We start from the raw sequence: 16,654 nt of genomic DNA, 5'->3' as shown, positions 1-16,654 counted from the left end.
AAGAAAATCGAAGCATTTATACATGTTTTTAAAATATAATAATTTACTACTAAGGTCATCTTTTTGTATCCTGTACATCCAGGATAAATAACAATTCCTACAATAATATCATTCTTGTAAAATTCAGAAGCATGTCGGTTCAGTTATATTATATTTGGTTTCTCCAAGATTGTCATTGTGTCCACCACCCACATATTAGCGACACATATCCACCCACACATACATATATATTACACACACATTTATCATAAATAAAATAATCAAAATCCACATTTATTACACATACATATATAGGACACATTCGTACTTACAACACATATCATATTTATATTACATACAAATTTATAACACATTTAACCCACACACATATATTTAGACTTCCTACGATAAAAACCAAATTAACGTACAAATTAAAAACGGTCCACTATGAATATTTATTCACTTTTAATTACAAAAATCACATATTTATATATCACAAATCACTATTTTATATATAACATATCATTAAGGTCCAAAAAAACAACATTCTAAGTTCTTTTCCATTATTTTCGATACAATAAAATGTTTCAAGATTTTGTTAATTAAGAAAATTACGTGGTTGTCAAGTTTCATGACTCATGATGTATAGTAGTTGTATATGGCATAAAAATATTGAACAAATATAAAACCCGTAACAGTGCATTACTACAAGCTGATGACATGTTTCTAAATCCAATTTTGATCATCAACTTTACATCTCCACCGTCAACAAGACCCTCCGAAACTCTATAAACATAGCCACACCCACTTCACTTATATTTGTCCGTCTCCTCCTCTTGAAAATAACAAGCTCTTATCTCCCTCTGCAAACTGCGCCATTCTTATATAGCTTCTTCCTCAAATTAAATGGCTTGCTTGCAATTATCCAAGGAGGTAATATCTATATATATCCATGTTAAACGTTTATACAAATTCAACAAGCACGTACTACAAGAAAAGCCGCTAATTGACGGTCGAAAATAGCCGTTTTTCTTTTGTGTCGAGCATGTTCGTAACTATATATATTAACATATGCAGGTAAGTAAGTACAAAGGAGAAGAAGAAGAGTGCACTCTTGATGGTTCAGTTGATTATTATGGACGACCTGCAATTCGAGATACGAGTGGTCGATGGGTTGCTGGAACCATTATCCTTGGTAAGCTCCCAATTTCTTACACACACATGCATTTGTTATAAATTAAATCTCGCTACTTCTTTCACTACACATGTACTCCGAGCACGAAAATAAGCGAAATACGTTGGCTCAACTAACAACTTGGATAATACACAAGTTCACCACAAACCTTACAAGATATGATTTATTGATGTAATTTGTAGTAGTACTTATACATATAAACTAAGTTAAAGTATTTATACTTCTCGATGTAGAACTGGAATGTTACACGTATATTTTCTCGTTAAAAACCTGAGAGCACAACATTTCACTGAAAAACTGAGACGACGACTCAAACAAACAAGTAGAAATTCATATGATTGACCAGTTAATAAGGTCCACCAAAATATATAAATCCATCCATCATCTTATCTTATTTTGCTAATAAGTGTAGATAAGAAAAAGAGATGGTTCTTGATTTTCACAAGACCAAATATACTAAAATTTAACATGAAAACGAAGTGTTTTCTCCGATCAGGTGTATACTGATGTGGAGACGTTTTTTTGCCCACCATAACAAAATTCTAAAAAAAATCTGTTAAAATCTATACCCAAGTTAGGACATGACAGCTACGTTTGAGACGTGTCAAGTGGTCCGTGCAATTTGCATGGGAGAGTGTTGGTACAAAGAGGATGTGGCTTATACGTAACCAAGTCGTATTTATTGAGTTTGTGCATGCATGAGCTTTTGGTTGTGGGGTGCTATGTGTCCCCTTCTGTACCTCTTGCATGCGACATCTGTGCTTGTAATCTTAGGTTTTTGGCTAATTTTAACCTCACTTTCCGGTACATTATCGTCCCTTTTCTTTTTCTGGAATCTGTTCAGCCGCACCTTTGATCAATAAAACACGGCTCGTCTCTTTCATTTTTTTACGGTTTTCTTTGATACTTGGAACATTTTTTTAAGGCAGAGGGGATCGGGTAATTACTTCATCGACTTAAACTTGCAGTACTGATGAGACATCTCTATCGTTCAATTTCTATCAAATCACGTTAAAGAAAACCAAAATGATGACTACATCACCATAAAAATGGATCGTAAAGCACCTGTAGGATAAAGTGAGATAATATTACTGCAAATCTGTAATTTGTGATGGGTATATTCTATCTAACAGACTAGGAGCCTAACCGGTTTCAGCAAGCTTAAAATTATGACTTCTGTGATGTAATAAGTGATCATCTTAATTTGTATGTTCGGATAATTTTATATTATAGTGACTTTACGAGTTATTAAAATAATTTAATAGATTAATTATTATTTTAGTGTGGTAATTGATTTTTATTAAAAAAATCATAAGAATTAAATAAGTTAATCAAAAAAGACATCTTACTAACTTTTGGCTTTAGATCGGTTTGTGACTTATTTCTAATTTTAAACCGATTTTTAACTCATAAAGAGACATTTTTGATGTCAAAGTTAATACTGGCTTAAAGCCGGAGAATATAAGTGAAGGCAAACGCCGCAAGGACACTCTCAACTATACATTTATCAATTAATCCTATTCTTTGAAATCCTCATCAGTTACACTTGATAGGTGAGTGAATTAACTAGATACTACCAGCCAATTACATACTTGGATTAAAGAAAAAATTATGGATTGTACATTTGCTGTATAATTTATTAAACTTGTTGATACATTCTTACACAAGAAATTGGAAGTCTTAAGACTGGAGTATTTTTACTTATCATGCATGGGTTATTATGGATCACAGTGAATCAGGGATTGGCTACTCTGGCATTCTTTGGTGTTGGAGTGAACCTGGTCCTGTTCTTAACAAGGGTCCTCGGACAAGACAATGCCGAGGCTGCTAACAACGTTAGCAAATGGACAGGAACTGTCTATATCTTCTCACTTGTCGGTGCTTTTCTCAGTGATTCCTATTGGGGACGATACAAAACATGTGCCATCTTTCAGGCAATTTTTGTCATTGTAAGTAGCCGCGCTTGATACATCTTGTCTTTTTCATACTTCTTCGCCAGCCAAATAACATTTTTGATATATGTTGAACTTCTTGGTTAAATTTCCACCTAATTTTTCCTTGACAGGGCTTGGTAGGACTATCAGTCACAACAAACCTGTTTCTGCTAAGGCCTAAAGGTTGCGGAACTCCAGAGATACCATGTGGATCTCATTCGAGCTTGGAAATTGGGCTATTTTATCTATCCATTTACATGATTGCTCTGGGAAATGGTGGATACCAGCCAAATATTGCCACATTTGGAGCAGATCAGTTTGATGAGGAGAACATGGTGGAGGGTCGTTCAAAGGTGTCATTTTTCAGCTACTTCTACCTAGCCTTGAACCTGGGCTCACTTTTCTCCAACACCATATTGGTATTCTTTGAGGATAAAGGACTTTGGGCTCTAGGATTCTGGAGTTCGGCTGGCTCTGCTTTTGCTGCATTAGTCCTGTTTCTGGCCGGAACATCGAGATATAGGCATTTTAAGCCAAGTGGGAACCCGCTTTTCAGATTTTGCCAAGTGTTTGCTGCTGCAATAAAGAAGTGGCGAGTTGAATTAACCTCTGGGGAAGAGAATTTATTTGAAGCTGATGGAGGGAAGGATAATTCGTCGAATGGTGCTAGGAGAATTCTTCACACTCATGAATTTAAGTAAGTGCTGCTAAACAAGTAAAGATGCATTGCATATATAAGTGTTATTATCAAATTTTAGAAACATTGTGTGATAATACTAACTTAAAATCTTTGTTTTTAGATTTTTGGATAAAGCTGCTTTTATTACATCAAGAGATTTCAAAACTGGTGTCCACAATCCATGGCAGCTCTGCCCGATTTCCCAAGTTGAAGAGGTGAAATGCATTTTAAGACTACTCCCAATCTGGCTGTGCACCATCCTTTATTCAGTTGTTTTCACGCAAATGGCCTCACTATTTGTCGAACAAGGGGAAGCTATGACAAGTAAACTGTCAGATTTTCGAATTCCTCCAGCCAGTATGTCCAGCTTCGACATTCTAAGCGTAGCAACTTTTATATTCCTTTATAGGAGAGTGATCAGTCCTCTTGTTAGCCGATTCAGAAAGACAGAATCAAAGGGGCTGACGGAGCTTCAAAGGATGGGAATTGGACTTGTAATAGCAGTGATGGCTATGGTTGCAGCCGGAATAGTAGAGATTTACAGACTCAAGTATGCACAAAAGGATTGCAAACACTGCAGTGGCTCAAGCTCATTGAGCATATTTTGGCAAATCCCTCAATATGCTCTTGTAGGAGCTTCCGAAGTCTTTATGTATGTGGGTCAGCTGGAGTTCTTCAATGCACAAACACCGGATGGACTCAAGAGTTTCGGGAGTGCACTTTGCATGACATCAATCTCTCTGGGGAACTACGTGAGTAGTCTGATCGTGACAATGGTTATGAAAATATCAACAGAAGACCACATGCATGGATGGATTCCTGGCAATCTCAACCATGGTCATCTTGATAGATTCTACTTCCTATTGGCTGGTTTAACAAGTCTTGATTTAATAGCCTACATATTTTGCGCAAAGTGGTACAAGAGTATAAAGCTCGAAAGCAAGTACGAGGATGATAATGAAGAAGAGAAGCTTGAAGCCTATTGACCAGAACATGGACTAACAATAATAAGGGCTTCAGAACTTGAGAGAGAATCTTTGTTATCTACATGTGGATTCTACATTGTCCTGGAACACTGAATGGAAAAGGTCAGAAAAGCAAGAATATCATCTTGGGACTGGAAAGAGTTGGTTGGTTTTTGTTGTTGATTACAGGAATGTCGATAGATCTGTCTGAATTTTACTTTCGTGGCTCTGTTGTATTTTCCATGAAATTAACATGTCATTCAAGATTATCTTCAACTATGTAAACCTTGGTGGATTCGGCAGTTTATAACCTTTTATATATTTATAAGGGCTCATCTTTTAACAATGCATTCTACAGTGTAATTTATCTATGCGGCTTCAGTTAGTGTTTGGTGGATTGTAGGAAGAAAGAAGAGGTGAAAAGGGAAAGTGAAACATAAAAAAATGGCTTTCTGCTAATTTCACTACAACACAGGCCAAAGAATCACAGGTAAAATCACAGGTGAAACTCAAATGACATCAAATATATAATGTAGAATCAACTTACAAAGAATCAGAGGTACTCTGGTTGCTGTATCCAAACCCAAATTTACAGTGCCTAATATATTGAGCGCGGCTAGCTGGACATCTAACATGTGAAACTCTCGTTTCAACTGCTGCAATCAAATGTTTAGTTACTACATGCCTTTTGGCATCCATGTTTAGGGGGGAGCCATCCTAATGTAATACTCCTGGAATTTCATGTAACCAGATAATAATCAGCAGGTTATTAAACTAAGCCGTGTTAAAAACTTGATTGCCATAAGTTTCCAAAAATTCAATAACCAGGAAAGATCATCATCATCTGCATAATAAATTATATAATAGCCATAGCAGTTTGTGACAGGCGTGGTGCCTGATTTATCGTCAACATAGAGGAACAATTAGTAACCACTTCCTGGTCATAATATTAATTTTCAAAGATCATTTTTTATTCTTAAGAAAGGGTATACTAATTTCTTGAGGTATCGCAAGTTCCGGGTGTTATCAAATAGCATGAACGCACTTATAATAATGAGACATATATGAATTAAACAAACAAAAGGGTGTCATTTAAATCCTAAAAACATGATTAAGAACTATATTCATTTTATGTAGAATTTGCATAGTATATTATACATGTAATAATAAGTTGTAATAATTAGATCATAGCTCATGACATGATAATAGAAAACAAATTAGAGAAAAAAAATTGAACACATAGATCATACTTGGTAAAAATATAAATGTTCCTGAGTAGTTCCTCATGCCAGAAATAACAAAGTAGATTAGTAAAGTAAGATAATTTGATTTTCTAAAGCTATAAGACATGTTTTTTCAGAGTTATTAATTCTTTGGGACATCTTATCAAAAACTTGATTAATCATTATAATACTCTAAACAAAGAAGAAAACATATCTTTTTCAACAAAATTCAAAGAATAATATATAACTGATGAGATATATTTCGTAACAGAGAGACCAACAAATGCAGATCAATATTATAGCTAATCCGGAAAATATAGAGAAAAAAAGTACTAATGAAATATCTTTCACATCAAAAAAATTTGAATAGAACAATAATACAATTGTTTATTCAACAAATATGATAGAGACAAAAAGTAGTACAGATAGATACCTGAATATTACCACTACTACAAAACTTAACCTACAAATTAAGAAAGTGATAGATTAAATTAGAAAAGCAAGAAATTAGGAAATGAAATCAATTTTAAGGAATGAAATCTTTGATCTAAAAAACCAAATCATAAACTTATGCTACTCAAACTACCACTAAACAATCGATAGCTATATATCAAAATATGAGAGAGATGAACATGCGGGAGTAAGAGGGAGAGAGGATGATAGAAAGCGAGATTCAAATTTTAAAATTGAATCAAGAAACTAAAGTTAAGGTTTAGAATATGTGGTGAAGCGTACCTGTGGAGTGGAGAAGAGGATGAAATGGTGCGTGGCGGCTTCTTTTGAAATCAACGGGTGAAATAAACCGAGTGTATAAAGCTAGAAAGGAAGAAGTGGTACTGGATGTAGATACGGTATATGTAGAGGGACAGTTTAGTCATTTAATACGAAAACACGCAATATGCTTTATAATTTAAGATAGAAGTAATTGTTATATTGTATTTGTCTAGCCTATAAATAAGGTCTTGTAGTTGTATTCTAAGATAGTAATACACTGAGTGAAATCAGAATTCACCATAGAGAGAAAAATTGTATTTCGAGAGTAAGAAAAGAAAGCAGAAACTTTGTGAAGTATGCGAAGGTGGTAGCCTAGTAGTTAATATAGTACACACCATATACACACATATCGTGTTTTGAGCTAAAAGAATCAGAGGAAACTCATTCACGTTTCCCATAAGTGGTATCAGAGTTAGGTTTTGTTCGGTCAAAAATGGTGAGTTTCATGAAAGCCCAAGTTTCAATGTTGACAAGTACAAATTATGGAGACAGGAGCATCCAATTGAAGGAATTACTCGATTTGTACGATATTTTGGATATTGTTGAAAGTGTGTATAATGAGCCCACATCAGCTGTTGTCTGCTAAAGTAGTCATGTCAGATGCGTTAAAAGGGTGCTGGAGCAAAAACAACAAGGAATGTTTCATGATTTATATATCAAGGTGTCGACGAATCCACCTTTGATAATATTGCACATGCATGTAAAGAAGTACACATTAATAATAAAATCTGAAAGCAACATCTTTTAAACAAACTATTCATTATCTCCATTAACAACAACTAAAATAAAAAAAAAAAGATTCACTGAAAAATTATTTGATAAATGTTTAACAGAATGGTTTGAATTATAATGTGATTACATACAATTGAAAAACACAAAACAAATGTTAACAGATATAAAGATCGATTATGATTGGGGATTAATAGTGGAGCGAAATTAAAGAAAAAGTGCACACATATTGCATTTGTACTTTCTGAAGTCTGATTGTTTGATTTTGTACGATATTCAAAATTAATCGGAATAAGCACACAAATTATTTAATATCATCATCTAAAATGACTAAGTAAGAATTTAACCGGATGGAAGATGTGTTACCTATTTGAAATCATATTCGAATTGAATTGAGAGTTGTTTGTAGTACAACTTAGTACAAATTTTATGACGACAACAACGACGACGACGACGACCACTACTAAGTAACTACATAATTACTTTACAATCTTTTTCTTTCGATGTCATAGAATTATTATCTTTCGATCGTTTGACGCAAATTATTCAGAGGATATTGTTTAAAAAACGTATTCTTTCTCCAAAAGCATCGCGATATATCTCTCATGTGGAATTTTGACAAAGTTGGGTAAGTACCATGTGAATTGACCCATGGTAAAGGTATAATTTTTTGAATACGTAAATTTCAACTAAGGATGTATTAATCTTGTTGCAAATTTGAGTAGAAAATATGTTTATGTGACTACTTTTGTACTAATTTAGCTTGTACTTTTAGATTTACATGTAACATTTTTATCTGATTTCTCTCATATTTTATTGATCAATACATTTCTGTCATGATCATATTTTATTTTTTGTGTTGGAAAATTTTGATTTCTAGATGTTGCATTTTGGCATACTGATTAATCATGATTTGCATTTTCTAATTTGTTTGCTTAAAAGTTTCAATCAGGAGTAAACATATAAGCCTATAATTTAGCTATAATCACTCATGTTTAAATACCACTAATTATCCTTAATCAGTTCTCTTTTGTAATTTAGTCCAACTTGACTCTTTACACCTCCTTTAGTATAAGTTTTGTATTCAAAATGAAAATATAAATTTTGAATTTTTAAATAAATGTTGTGTGATATATGTTACAATCAATTACTTGTTTATTTTTGAAAATTGATTACTTTTGTTAGAGTTAAATGCACAACGTGTACCTCAACTTTCCACTTCGTGCACTTTGTGTACCTCGAGTTTGATATCTTGCAAAATGTGTACCTACATTAATAAGATTCTAGCGAGTCGTGTACTTCTGTTAGTTTCCAACTAACACTGTCAAGAAGCTAGGGGTATTCTTGTCTTTTCAAAGCTCGTCCCTTCTACCACCATTCGCGGCAAAACAAAACACACACATTTATGGTTACTATTGTAGGTGAGGATTCTATGTAGGGATGTAAATCGATATGGACTATTCTGTATCTCGGCTTATATCTGGCTCGAAAATATGATATATGTCTCATATTTGTTTTGAAAATGATCCAAACCCGGCGGAAAAATTAAGCCCGTATAATATATGATCCAGGATATAAGCACACCTATACCCGCTCAAATTCGGTCTCATAAAATTTTTTGTAATATGATCCTACCCGAATACCCGAATATGATCCACGGTTCATATTAGATTCGAACTAATTATATTATATTCTAAATCCATCATATTGTAATGTAAAATTATTCTATTCTGTAATAGTATGTTTACTTAGGTTAAATGATAATTATTTGAATAATTGAAATAATAATGATATCTAATGTTAGTAGATCGCTCATATTTGATGGATCATAAACTACTCGGTTAAAAATAGAAAATATGATACTGCATCATATTCGGATCTCAAATATCCGGGATCAATTTATGTCCGTATAAAATGATCCCGGGCTCAAATCTGCACAAACTAAAAATAATATGATCTGATACTTAAGCAGAGGGGTATCCGGTATCGCCCGGATCATTTTATGCCCTAGTTCTATGTTCTTAAAAGGTTTCTCTGAAGAAATATTACCATTCCTCAATTTTGTGAAATCTATTTTTCTTCTCCATTTTTTAAACTTTGTATCATTGTCATTTAAAAGAACCATTACAAAATTTCACTAACATTATCTTACTGTAGGGACTAGCATTTTAGTTATTTGTCATACTAATGTACTCCCTTTGTTTTTTATTATTTGACGTTTTGATTTTTGGCACATATTTTTAACTGATTTGACCGGGTAATTTAAAATATTATTTTTGATTGATACTTTTTTTTTGTAATTAAAATTTTGTTTATATATCTATATTTATAAAAAAAATTAAAAAATAATATTTTAAACTACCCGGTCAAAGGACTTAAAAGTGTGCCAAAAGTCAAAATATCAAATAATACAAAAAGTATGTTTTATCAGCATGCTCTACTACCATCTCTAAGACTGAATTTATGTTTGTACAGTAGATGCTTAATGTGTTAGTTAAAATAAATCAAAGCATGCAAACCAAATATAGCCGCTGTAGGTTCGTACAGCACATGCTCCTACTGCATTGTAGTTGACAGTGTTAGTTGGAAATTAACGGAAGTATACGACTCGCTAGAATCTTGTTAATGCAGGTACACAGTTTGCAAGATATCAAATTTGAGGTACACAAAATGTACATAGTGAAAAGTTGAGGTACACGTTGTGCATTTAATTCCTTTTGTTAACTTTCTAAGATTCAAATTTTGAATTGTTTAAATAAATGTTGTGAGATATATGTTACAATAATTACTTGCTTGATTTTGTAAATTGATTACTTTTATCAAGTTTCTAAGATTTAAATTTTGAATTTTTTTAAATAAATGTTGTGTGATATATGTTACAATCAATTACTTGCTTAATTTTGAAAAGAGTAAAGTGTAATTTTTGTGCTCGCACTTTACTCAATACACCACTTGCAATACCGTAATTCAAAATCGAGCACTTGCAATATCAATTTTTGTATTTCATTACATTTCGTTGCATTCGGTTAATTTGGGTTAACACTGTTAATAATTTAGAGAGTAAAGTGCATTTTGTGTACTCCTACTTTACTGTAAATTTTCATAGCAAGTGATGTTTTTGAGTAAAGTGCGAGTGCACAAAGTCCACTTTACTTTAAATTATTAACGGAATTAACCCAAATTAACGGAATGCCATAAAGTGTAATAAAATACAAAGATTGATATTGCAAGCGCTCGATTTTGAACTACAGTATTACAAATGGTGTCTTGAGTAAAGTAGAAGTACACGAAGTGCACTTTACTCTTTTGAAAATTAATTACTTTTATTAAGCTTTTAAGATTCAACTTTTGAATTTTTAAATAAATGTTGTGTGATATATATGTGATAGAAATTGAGTACCATATCTTGGAGGTCAAGTCTTAGGGCTTGTTTAATGACTTTTAATAGTCTGAGTGCCATTTTTGGGAGGCAAAATTGATGGCATATTTGTGCCTTTAAGAGGTAATTTGTGTCATAACTGTGACTAATAAATATTTTAATATATTTCTATTTCAATGTTAGTATTATGCGATTTGGAGATTATATATTAGTAATATATTTTTATATTATATAATTTTTTAAAAGAGTATGATTAAATTTTTTTTGTTTTTTTTCCTAACAAAAATATAAAATCTTTTGTTAGTGTTATTTGTTTTCACAAGAAAATATTAGCATGAATTATGATTTCTTATTACTTGTGTGTCTAACCAAAGTTCCCTCTTTGGTTAGACATTATATTTTTGGGATCTTTTTAAAAATAACCATCTGTAAAATTATTTTTTTAAAAATACTACCATCTTTTTCATTGTTTTTAAAAATACCTTTTCATAAAAATTTTTTTTCAAAAATACGATTTGCAACTTTTGCAACCTCATTTGCAACCTTGGGCGGCGCAGCCGTAAAAGTTGCAAATGAGGTTGCAAAAGTTGCAAATGAGGTTGCAAAAGTTGCAAATAAAAATGGAAAGTTGCAACTGCTGCAACTGCAATTGCAACTAGTTCAACTGAAAGTTGCAACTGTTGCAACTGCAATTGCAACTAGTTCAACTGAAAACTGTAAGTTGCAAAAGTTGCAAATGAGGTTGCAAAAGTTGCAAATGAGGTTGCAAATGAAGTTGCAACTGCAGTTGCAACTTTTGCAACTGCAGTTGCAACTTCATTTGCAACCTCAGTTGCAACTAAATGCAACTGAAAACTATATATAGTTGTAAATGAGGTTGCAAAAGTTGCAAATGAGGTTGCAACTGCAGTTGCAACTTTTGCAACCTCAGTTGCAACTAAATGCAACTGAAAACTGTAAGTAACAACAGATGTATGGTGTGCCCCTGGCGGGGCCATTAGATTATAATAAAATCAACTGAATGCAACCATATGCAACTGAATACAACCATATGCAACCATATATGCAATTACAAATCCTGATTTCAAGTTCCAGTTTTCAAATGTCATTTTCGACCTCATTTTCGGAATCGAATATATATATATATTCGATTCCGAAAATGAGGTCGAAAATGACATTTGAAAACTGGAACTTGAAATCAGGTTGCAACACGGCTGGCGCCGCCTGTAGTTGCAAATGAGGTTGCAAAAGTTGCAAACAGTATTTTCGAAAAAAAATTTTATGAAAAGGTATTTTTAAAAATAATTCTAGAAGGTAGTATTTTTGAAAACAATAAAAGAAAAGTTAGGTAGTTTTGTAGATTTCCCTATATTTTTTCATAATTATCTCTTATTTTCTATAAGTTTTAATATTCATATTGTTAAATAAGATATTATGTTTTCTGTCACGAATTATGTCATAATTGGATATATTTTTCTCATAATATACATGTTTTCTATTTTAATTAGTATTCTTATGTTTTCTTTGCTTATTTGATTTTCAGGATCATGGAAAGAGACTGGGTTTTCTTTTTCAGACTTTAAAGTCTTATTATCTAAACGTTCGGAGATATTTTTGTGAATCTTTCGGTTAGATGATAAACTTTCTAGGATAAAAGGAATCTCTGATGCGGTTATTGTATCTATGATACAACTCATCTACAAGCATGTAGACCCTGACAAAATAATAATAATAATAATAATAATAATAATAATAATAATAATAATAATAATAATAATAATAATAATAACAATTAAGTGTTCTTGATTTCTTAGATAGCAATTAAGTGTTCTTGATTTCTTAGATAGAGTGGGAGACAACACATTGATCATCATGTAGTATCCCGGATAGGTGTCAAGAAGATACGTAATTCCGCCCGTAAGGGTTGGTCCAGCTGGTTAAAGAGGATACTTGGTCATAGGTTCAACTCCCGAAGAGAGAAGAATTTGTGATTATGCCTCCTGACCAGAGTCTGTCGCTTAAGTGCGGTTTGGGTTTACCCAGTGCGCATCCAAAGGATAGCGGTTGCGGATTCCGACGTAGTAAAAAAAAATACGTAATTCCGTATAAATTTTCGAAGTGGCAAACTTTGTACATACAAACCCTTTTAGAAGGAAAAAATGGTAAATTAATGCATCCGGAAAATCCTTAAGACTAAACCAAACCAAACCGGCTTAGTGCACAATAAATAAAACAGTTTGTGATATAATAATAATATAAAACCTTAGCCCATGACCTTCTTCACATCGGACTTACCCAAATAGTTTTAATTGGCGCGAATGAATTTGGTAATGACTAAGTTGAACCCTTCCCTTGAAACATAACGTCATAAGTCATAACCCTCATAATCTCTGTAAGTCACGAGACCTGATCTCAACTACGTCCAATACGCCGTCTCCAATCATTCTTATCTAACTATATTTTCTTTGAACACAACTATTTTTTCCTGTGAGGTGCATGAAATACCTAACTTAGATAAATTAAGCAAATAAAATGTATTTTGTTGGAGAAAATTGTATTTATTTATTTTAAAATTAAATATTTAATAAAAATATAATACTTTCTTCTCTCTCATTTCCTTACAAATTTTGACTGTGACATATATTTTAGACTCATATAAATTATAATTTGATAATTTTTAAAGATTTTATTATATTTAAGAATTAAATATTAAATTTTTATATAAAATTAAAATAATTTATGAAAATATATTGTATTCGACTTTTCTCGTGTATACATAGTTTTTTTAAAGCTTTTTTGGAATGGCCAGAAACATAAGCAGCAGTCCGGGGAAGCGGAGAATAAAGGTGAAATGGCAACTGGTGGTGCTCCGGCGGCGGAGACAACAGCAAGTAGCCGAGAAGGCTCAGCAAAGTCAATGGTGTCTGATCAGATTTCTCAGGCTGTTCAATCTACTTCCAATCTTCTCCAACTCATGCTCCAATCTTCTCCTTCCCAGGCACCATCTCTCTCTCTCTCTCTCTCTCTCGTGCGCGCACACACATATTCACGCATCTTTTGGTTGGTTTGTCAAATATATGCATACCCATTAGTGTTGAATTGTTTATGTGGCTGTTAAGGGGTTGATGCTTAAATCTTTTTTATGCTTAATGTTGTATCAGGGGTTAAGCTAAAATTTTAAGGAAATTATGGTACAATATGTTATTAGAAAATCAGCATCTTGTATGATGTTTTGTGATTAAAGATTGAATCAATGATTCATGTGTTTCGGGGAACCAAAGAGAACTGGACAATTTTACTGATTTTATTGCTCAATTAGGCATTCTTCTCCTAATTCTATGACTCTTATTGGCAGATTTTTTATCTTGTGATAATTTTCGTCGTATTGCTGACAGGCTCACTTGATAAGTCTCCCCAGAAACCTTTTGGCCAAGACATCTGCAATTAAAAACACGGAGCAGGTATGCATTTTTATATCAATTAACGTTTAAGTTACAATTTGCTACATTGGATCTTTATACAGAGTTTTATGCTGATTTAGTCTGTTCTCTTCTTATATAGGTAATGGAACAGTTGCCTCGCGTGATTTCTACTTTGGATGCGTACATGGATAATGGATTACAAAGGTAGTTTCTTTCACCCTCACTATTTAGCGAGATTTATTATTGTAGTTCACATCATCATCCTGCATACATTCGCACATGTTTGATAAGGGATGATTGATGTTCTGGTAATAAAGCGTTTGGAGCCAGAAACTATAAATCAACTTAATATATGAAATGAATAAATTCTTGTTTACATTTCATATGTACAGGAAAAATATGGGTTATTTTGTAAAACTGTTTTCTCCCCCCCTCCCCCTTCTCTCTCTCTCTCTCACACACACACACACATCATTAACACATGGAATTGTTGGATCATGGCTTAATCTATTTTTTTTTTCATGTAATATTGTGTTTGATTGCGTTAATTTGCATAATGCAAATTCAACTGTGGGGCATAATTAATTTATTGACATATGATACTTTCACATCATCAGATGTGCTTGCTTCTGTTACTCTTTTGTTTAAAATGACTGCGTTGTATCTTGAAGCTGCTTTGTATTTCCCGATTCTTGTTGGTATGTATGCACTATGCATATATGCAACATACCTTGTAAAGTAAATATATACTTTGTTTTGTATGTTGTCATTTTCACAAAGGCACAACCTTAAAATATTTAGTAGACAATAGGCACAATTAAAATCACAATCCGCGGCCTTCGTGTGACTTGATGATCCTTTGTTGAATCTGAGCATTGATGATGCAGCTATAGCTTAGAAGTTAAAGTAACATACCCTTGCTAATATTATTTAGATCACATACTTATGCTTGATCTATCTGTTGCAGTGTGCCCCATCTCAAAACAGTTACCCAGTTACTTGAAAATATGGAAAGCTCCCAGCTTAAACCTTTGTATCGGCATTCTTTGCAGGTGACTAATCTCTATGTGTCTTTTTAAGATTAGGAATACTGTAAGCTTAGCAGTATGCTTCCTGTTTATTTTCAGGACCCTGAGCTGACAGATCATCCTTCATAAGAGGGCTAAGAAGCAAGCTAAGTGTCCACATGTTACTTTGTGATGGTTACTGTAAGAGAAGTACAGTGCTTAGTGTTTCATAGTGCATCAGGATATACAGTATGACTATGAATCCATCGAAGATTATAGTTACATGTAAACTATTGTTGACTGGCATGGTTGATATCAAGATCTATGCTTTCCACCCTGTTCTGCTTTCATGTACTTGTAAATTGCTTTTCACTTTATTCCCTCCGACATTTTCTCTGTTGTAGAATTGTGAGCACTCAAGTTGCTGCAATAGACTGTAAATATATTAATATTACATGAAAGGGGTGTTTCTCAGCTTCAAACATGTTAACTTGTAGCTCCCATTACTTTATAATCCATGTTTTCTGGGGTTTAGGAACTATTATTGAAGGTGCTGCTCTTTTGCGTGAAGAAGGTTCTTAAAAATCAATCCTTGTTGAAGGCATGCCTTTTCAGGTAAAGTTTTTTTACTTTGCATTATACAGTATACACCCCCTGGTGTAAGTCTCTCTTTCTTCGGTCCCTGCCCAATGCCCCCTTACTGATCTATAAACTTTTGAACATCATGCAACATGTTTTATCAAAAGACTTTAGCCACTTGTATAGTTACATGTGTGCAGATAATTAACGCTATACTTACCTCTAGCTTTAGATGGAAGTCGAACAAGGTTTTTGGTACTTTCTGCAATGATCAATTCAGAGGGGTTCAGTTTTGGTTAATGATATACTCTTCTTCACCTGTTATTGTTTATATGCATGGGATCAGTATTTTGTTGGTTAGATTGGCTTTGATAATTGGAATTGGAATTTTAGCATGGCTTGTTTGGGATCTGTCATTTGATTTGAAATGACTGGATTTGCCTGAATCAGCTGTTTGGCTTACCTCAAAAAGGAAAAAATTTGGATTTGGATGAATTTCCATTCCGCTGAACTATCCGTCATTTGAAATCACAGAGTTGGGGTCTAAACTCTGAACAGCCTATAAACATTAAACACTCATCATATAACTTCCTCATTTTTTTCCCTTTTGGATCGATCAAATGAATGTCAATTGGAAGGTGGGATGTGTTACTAATGACTTTTGACCAAACTGGTCTGAACAAATCCCTTTTTTTTTAGGAATCCTAAAGTTGACGTGTATGCAAGTTTTACGAGTTAGAAAAGTATGTTAATATATTTAGTACTGCTGTGTTGAAGTCCACTTTTGAT

General features: G+C 33.1%; 2 protein-coding genes and 1 long non-coding RNA gene across 3 annotated transcripts; 2 read left to right on the top strand and 1 right to left on the bottom strand.

The window, feature by feature from the left end:
• Nucleotides 1–755: 755 nt before the first annotated feature.
• On the top strand, nt 756–5,102 carry LOC108206022 (protein NRT1/ PTR FAMILY 7.3). Its single transcript, XM_017376182.2, has 5 exons — nt 756–912; nt 1,057–1,174; nt 2,906–3,123; nt 3,240–3,805; nt 3,909–5,102. The coding sequence occupies exons 1-5, from the start codon at nt 886–888 to the stop codon at nt 4,771–4,773; spliced, it is 1,794 nt and encodes a 597-aa protein (XP_017231671.1). The 5' UTR covers nt 756–885; the 3' UTR covers nt 4,774–5,102.
• Nucleotides 5,103–5,284: 182 nt separating this feature from the next.
• Nucleotides 5,285–6,755, bottom strand: LOC135150610 (uncharacterized). The gene is made up of 3 exons (XR_010288769.1): nt 6,711–6,755; nt 6,409–6,438; nt 5,285–5,405 (listed from the first exon to the last, which is right to left on the bottom strand). It is a non-coding gene; the product is annotated as an uncharacterized LOC135150610 (long non-coding RNA).
• Nucleotides 6,756–13,658: 6,903 nt separating this feature from the next.
• On the top strand, nt 13,659–15,770 carry LOC108206894 (tobamovirus multiplication protein 2B). Its single transcript, XM_017377324.2, has 5 exons — nt 13,659–13,855; nt 14,253–14,318; nt 14,419–14,483; nt 15,247–15,331; nt 15,407–15,770. The coding sequence occupies exons 1-5, from the start codon at nt 13,709–13,711 to the stop codon at nt 15,434–15,436; spliced, it is 393 nt and encodes a 130-aa protein (XP_017232813.1). The 5' UTR covers nt 13,659–13,708; the 3' UTR covers nt 15,437–15,770.
• Nucleotides 15,771–16,654: the final 884 nt, after the last annotated feature.

The sequence above is a fragment of the Daucus carota genome, chromosome 2 (assembly GCF_001625215.2).
Source record: "Daucus carota subsp. sativus chromosome 2, DH1 v3.0, whole genome shotgun sequence".
Lineage (NCBI taxonomy): Eukaryota > Viridiplantae > Streptophyta > Magnoliopsida > Apiales > Apiaceae > Daucus > Daucus carota.
This window is presented reverse-complemented; position numbering and strand designations above follow the sequence as displayed.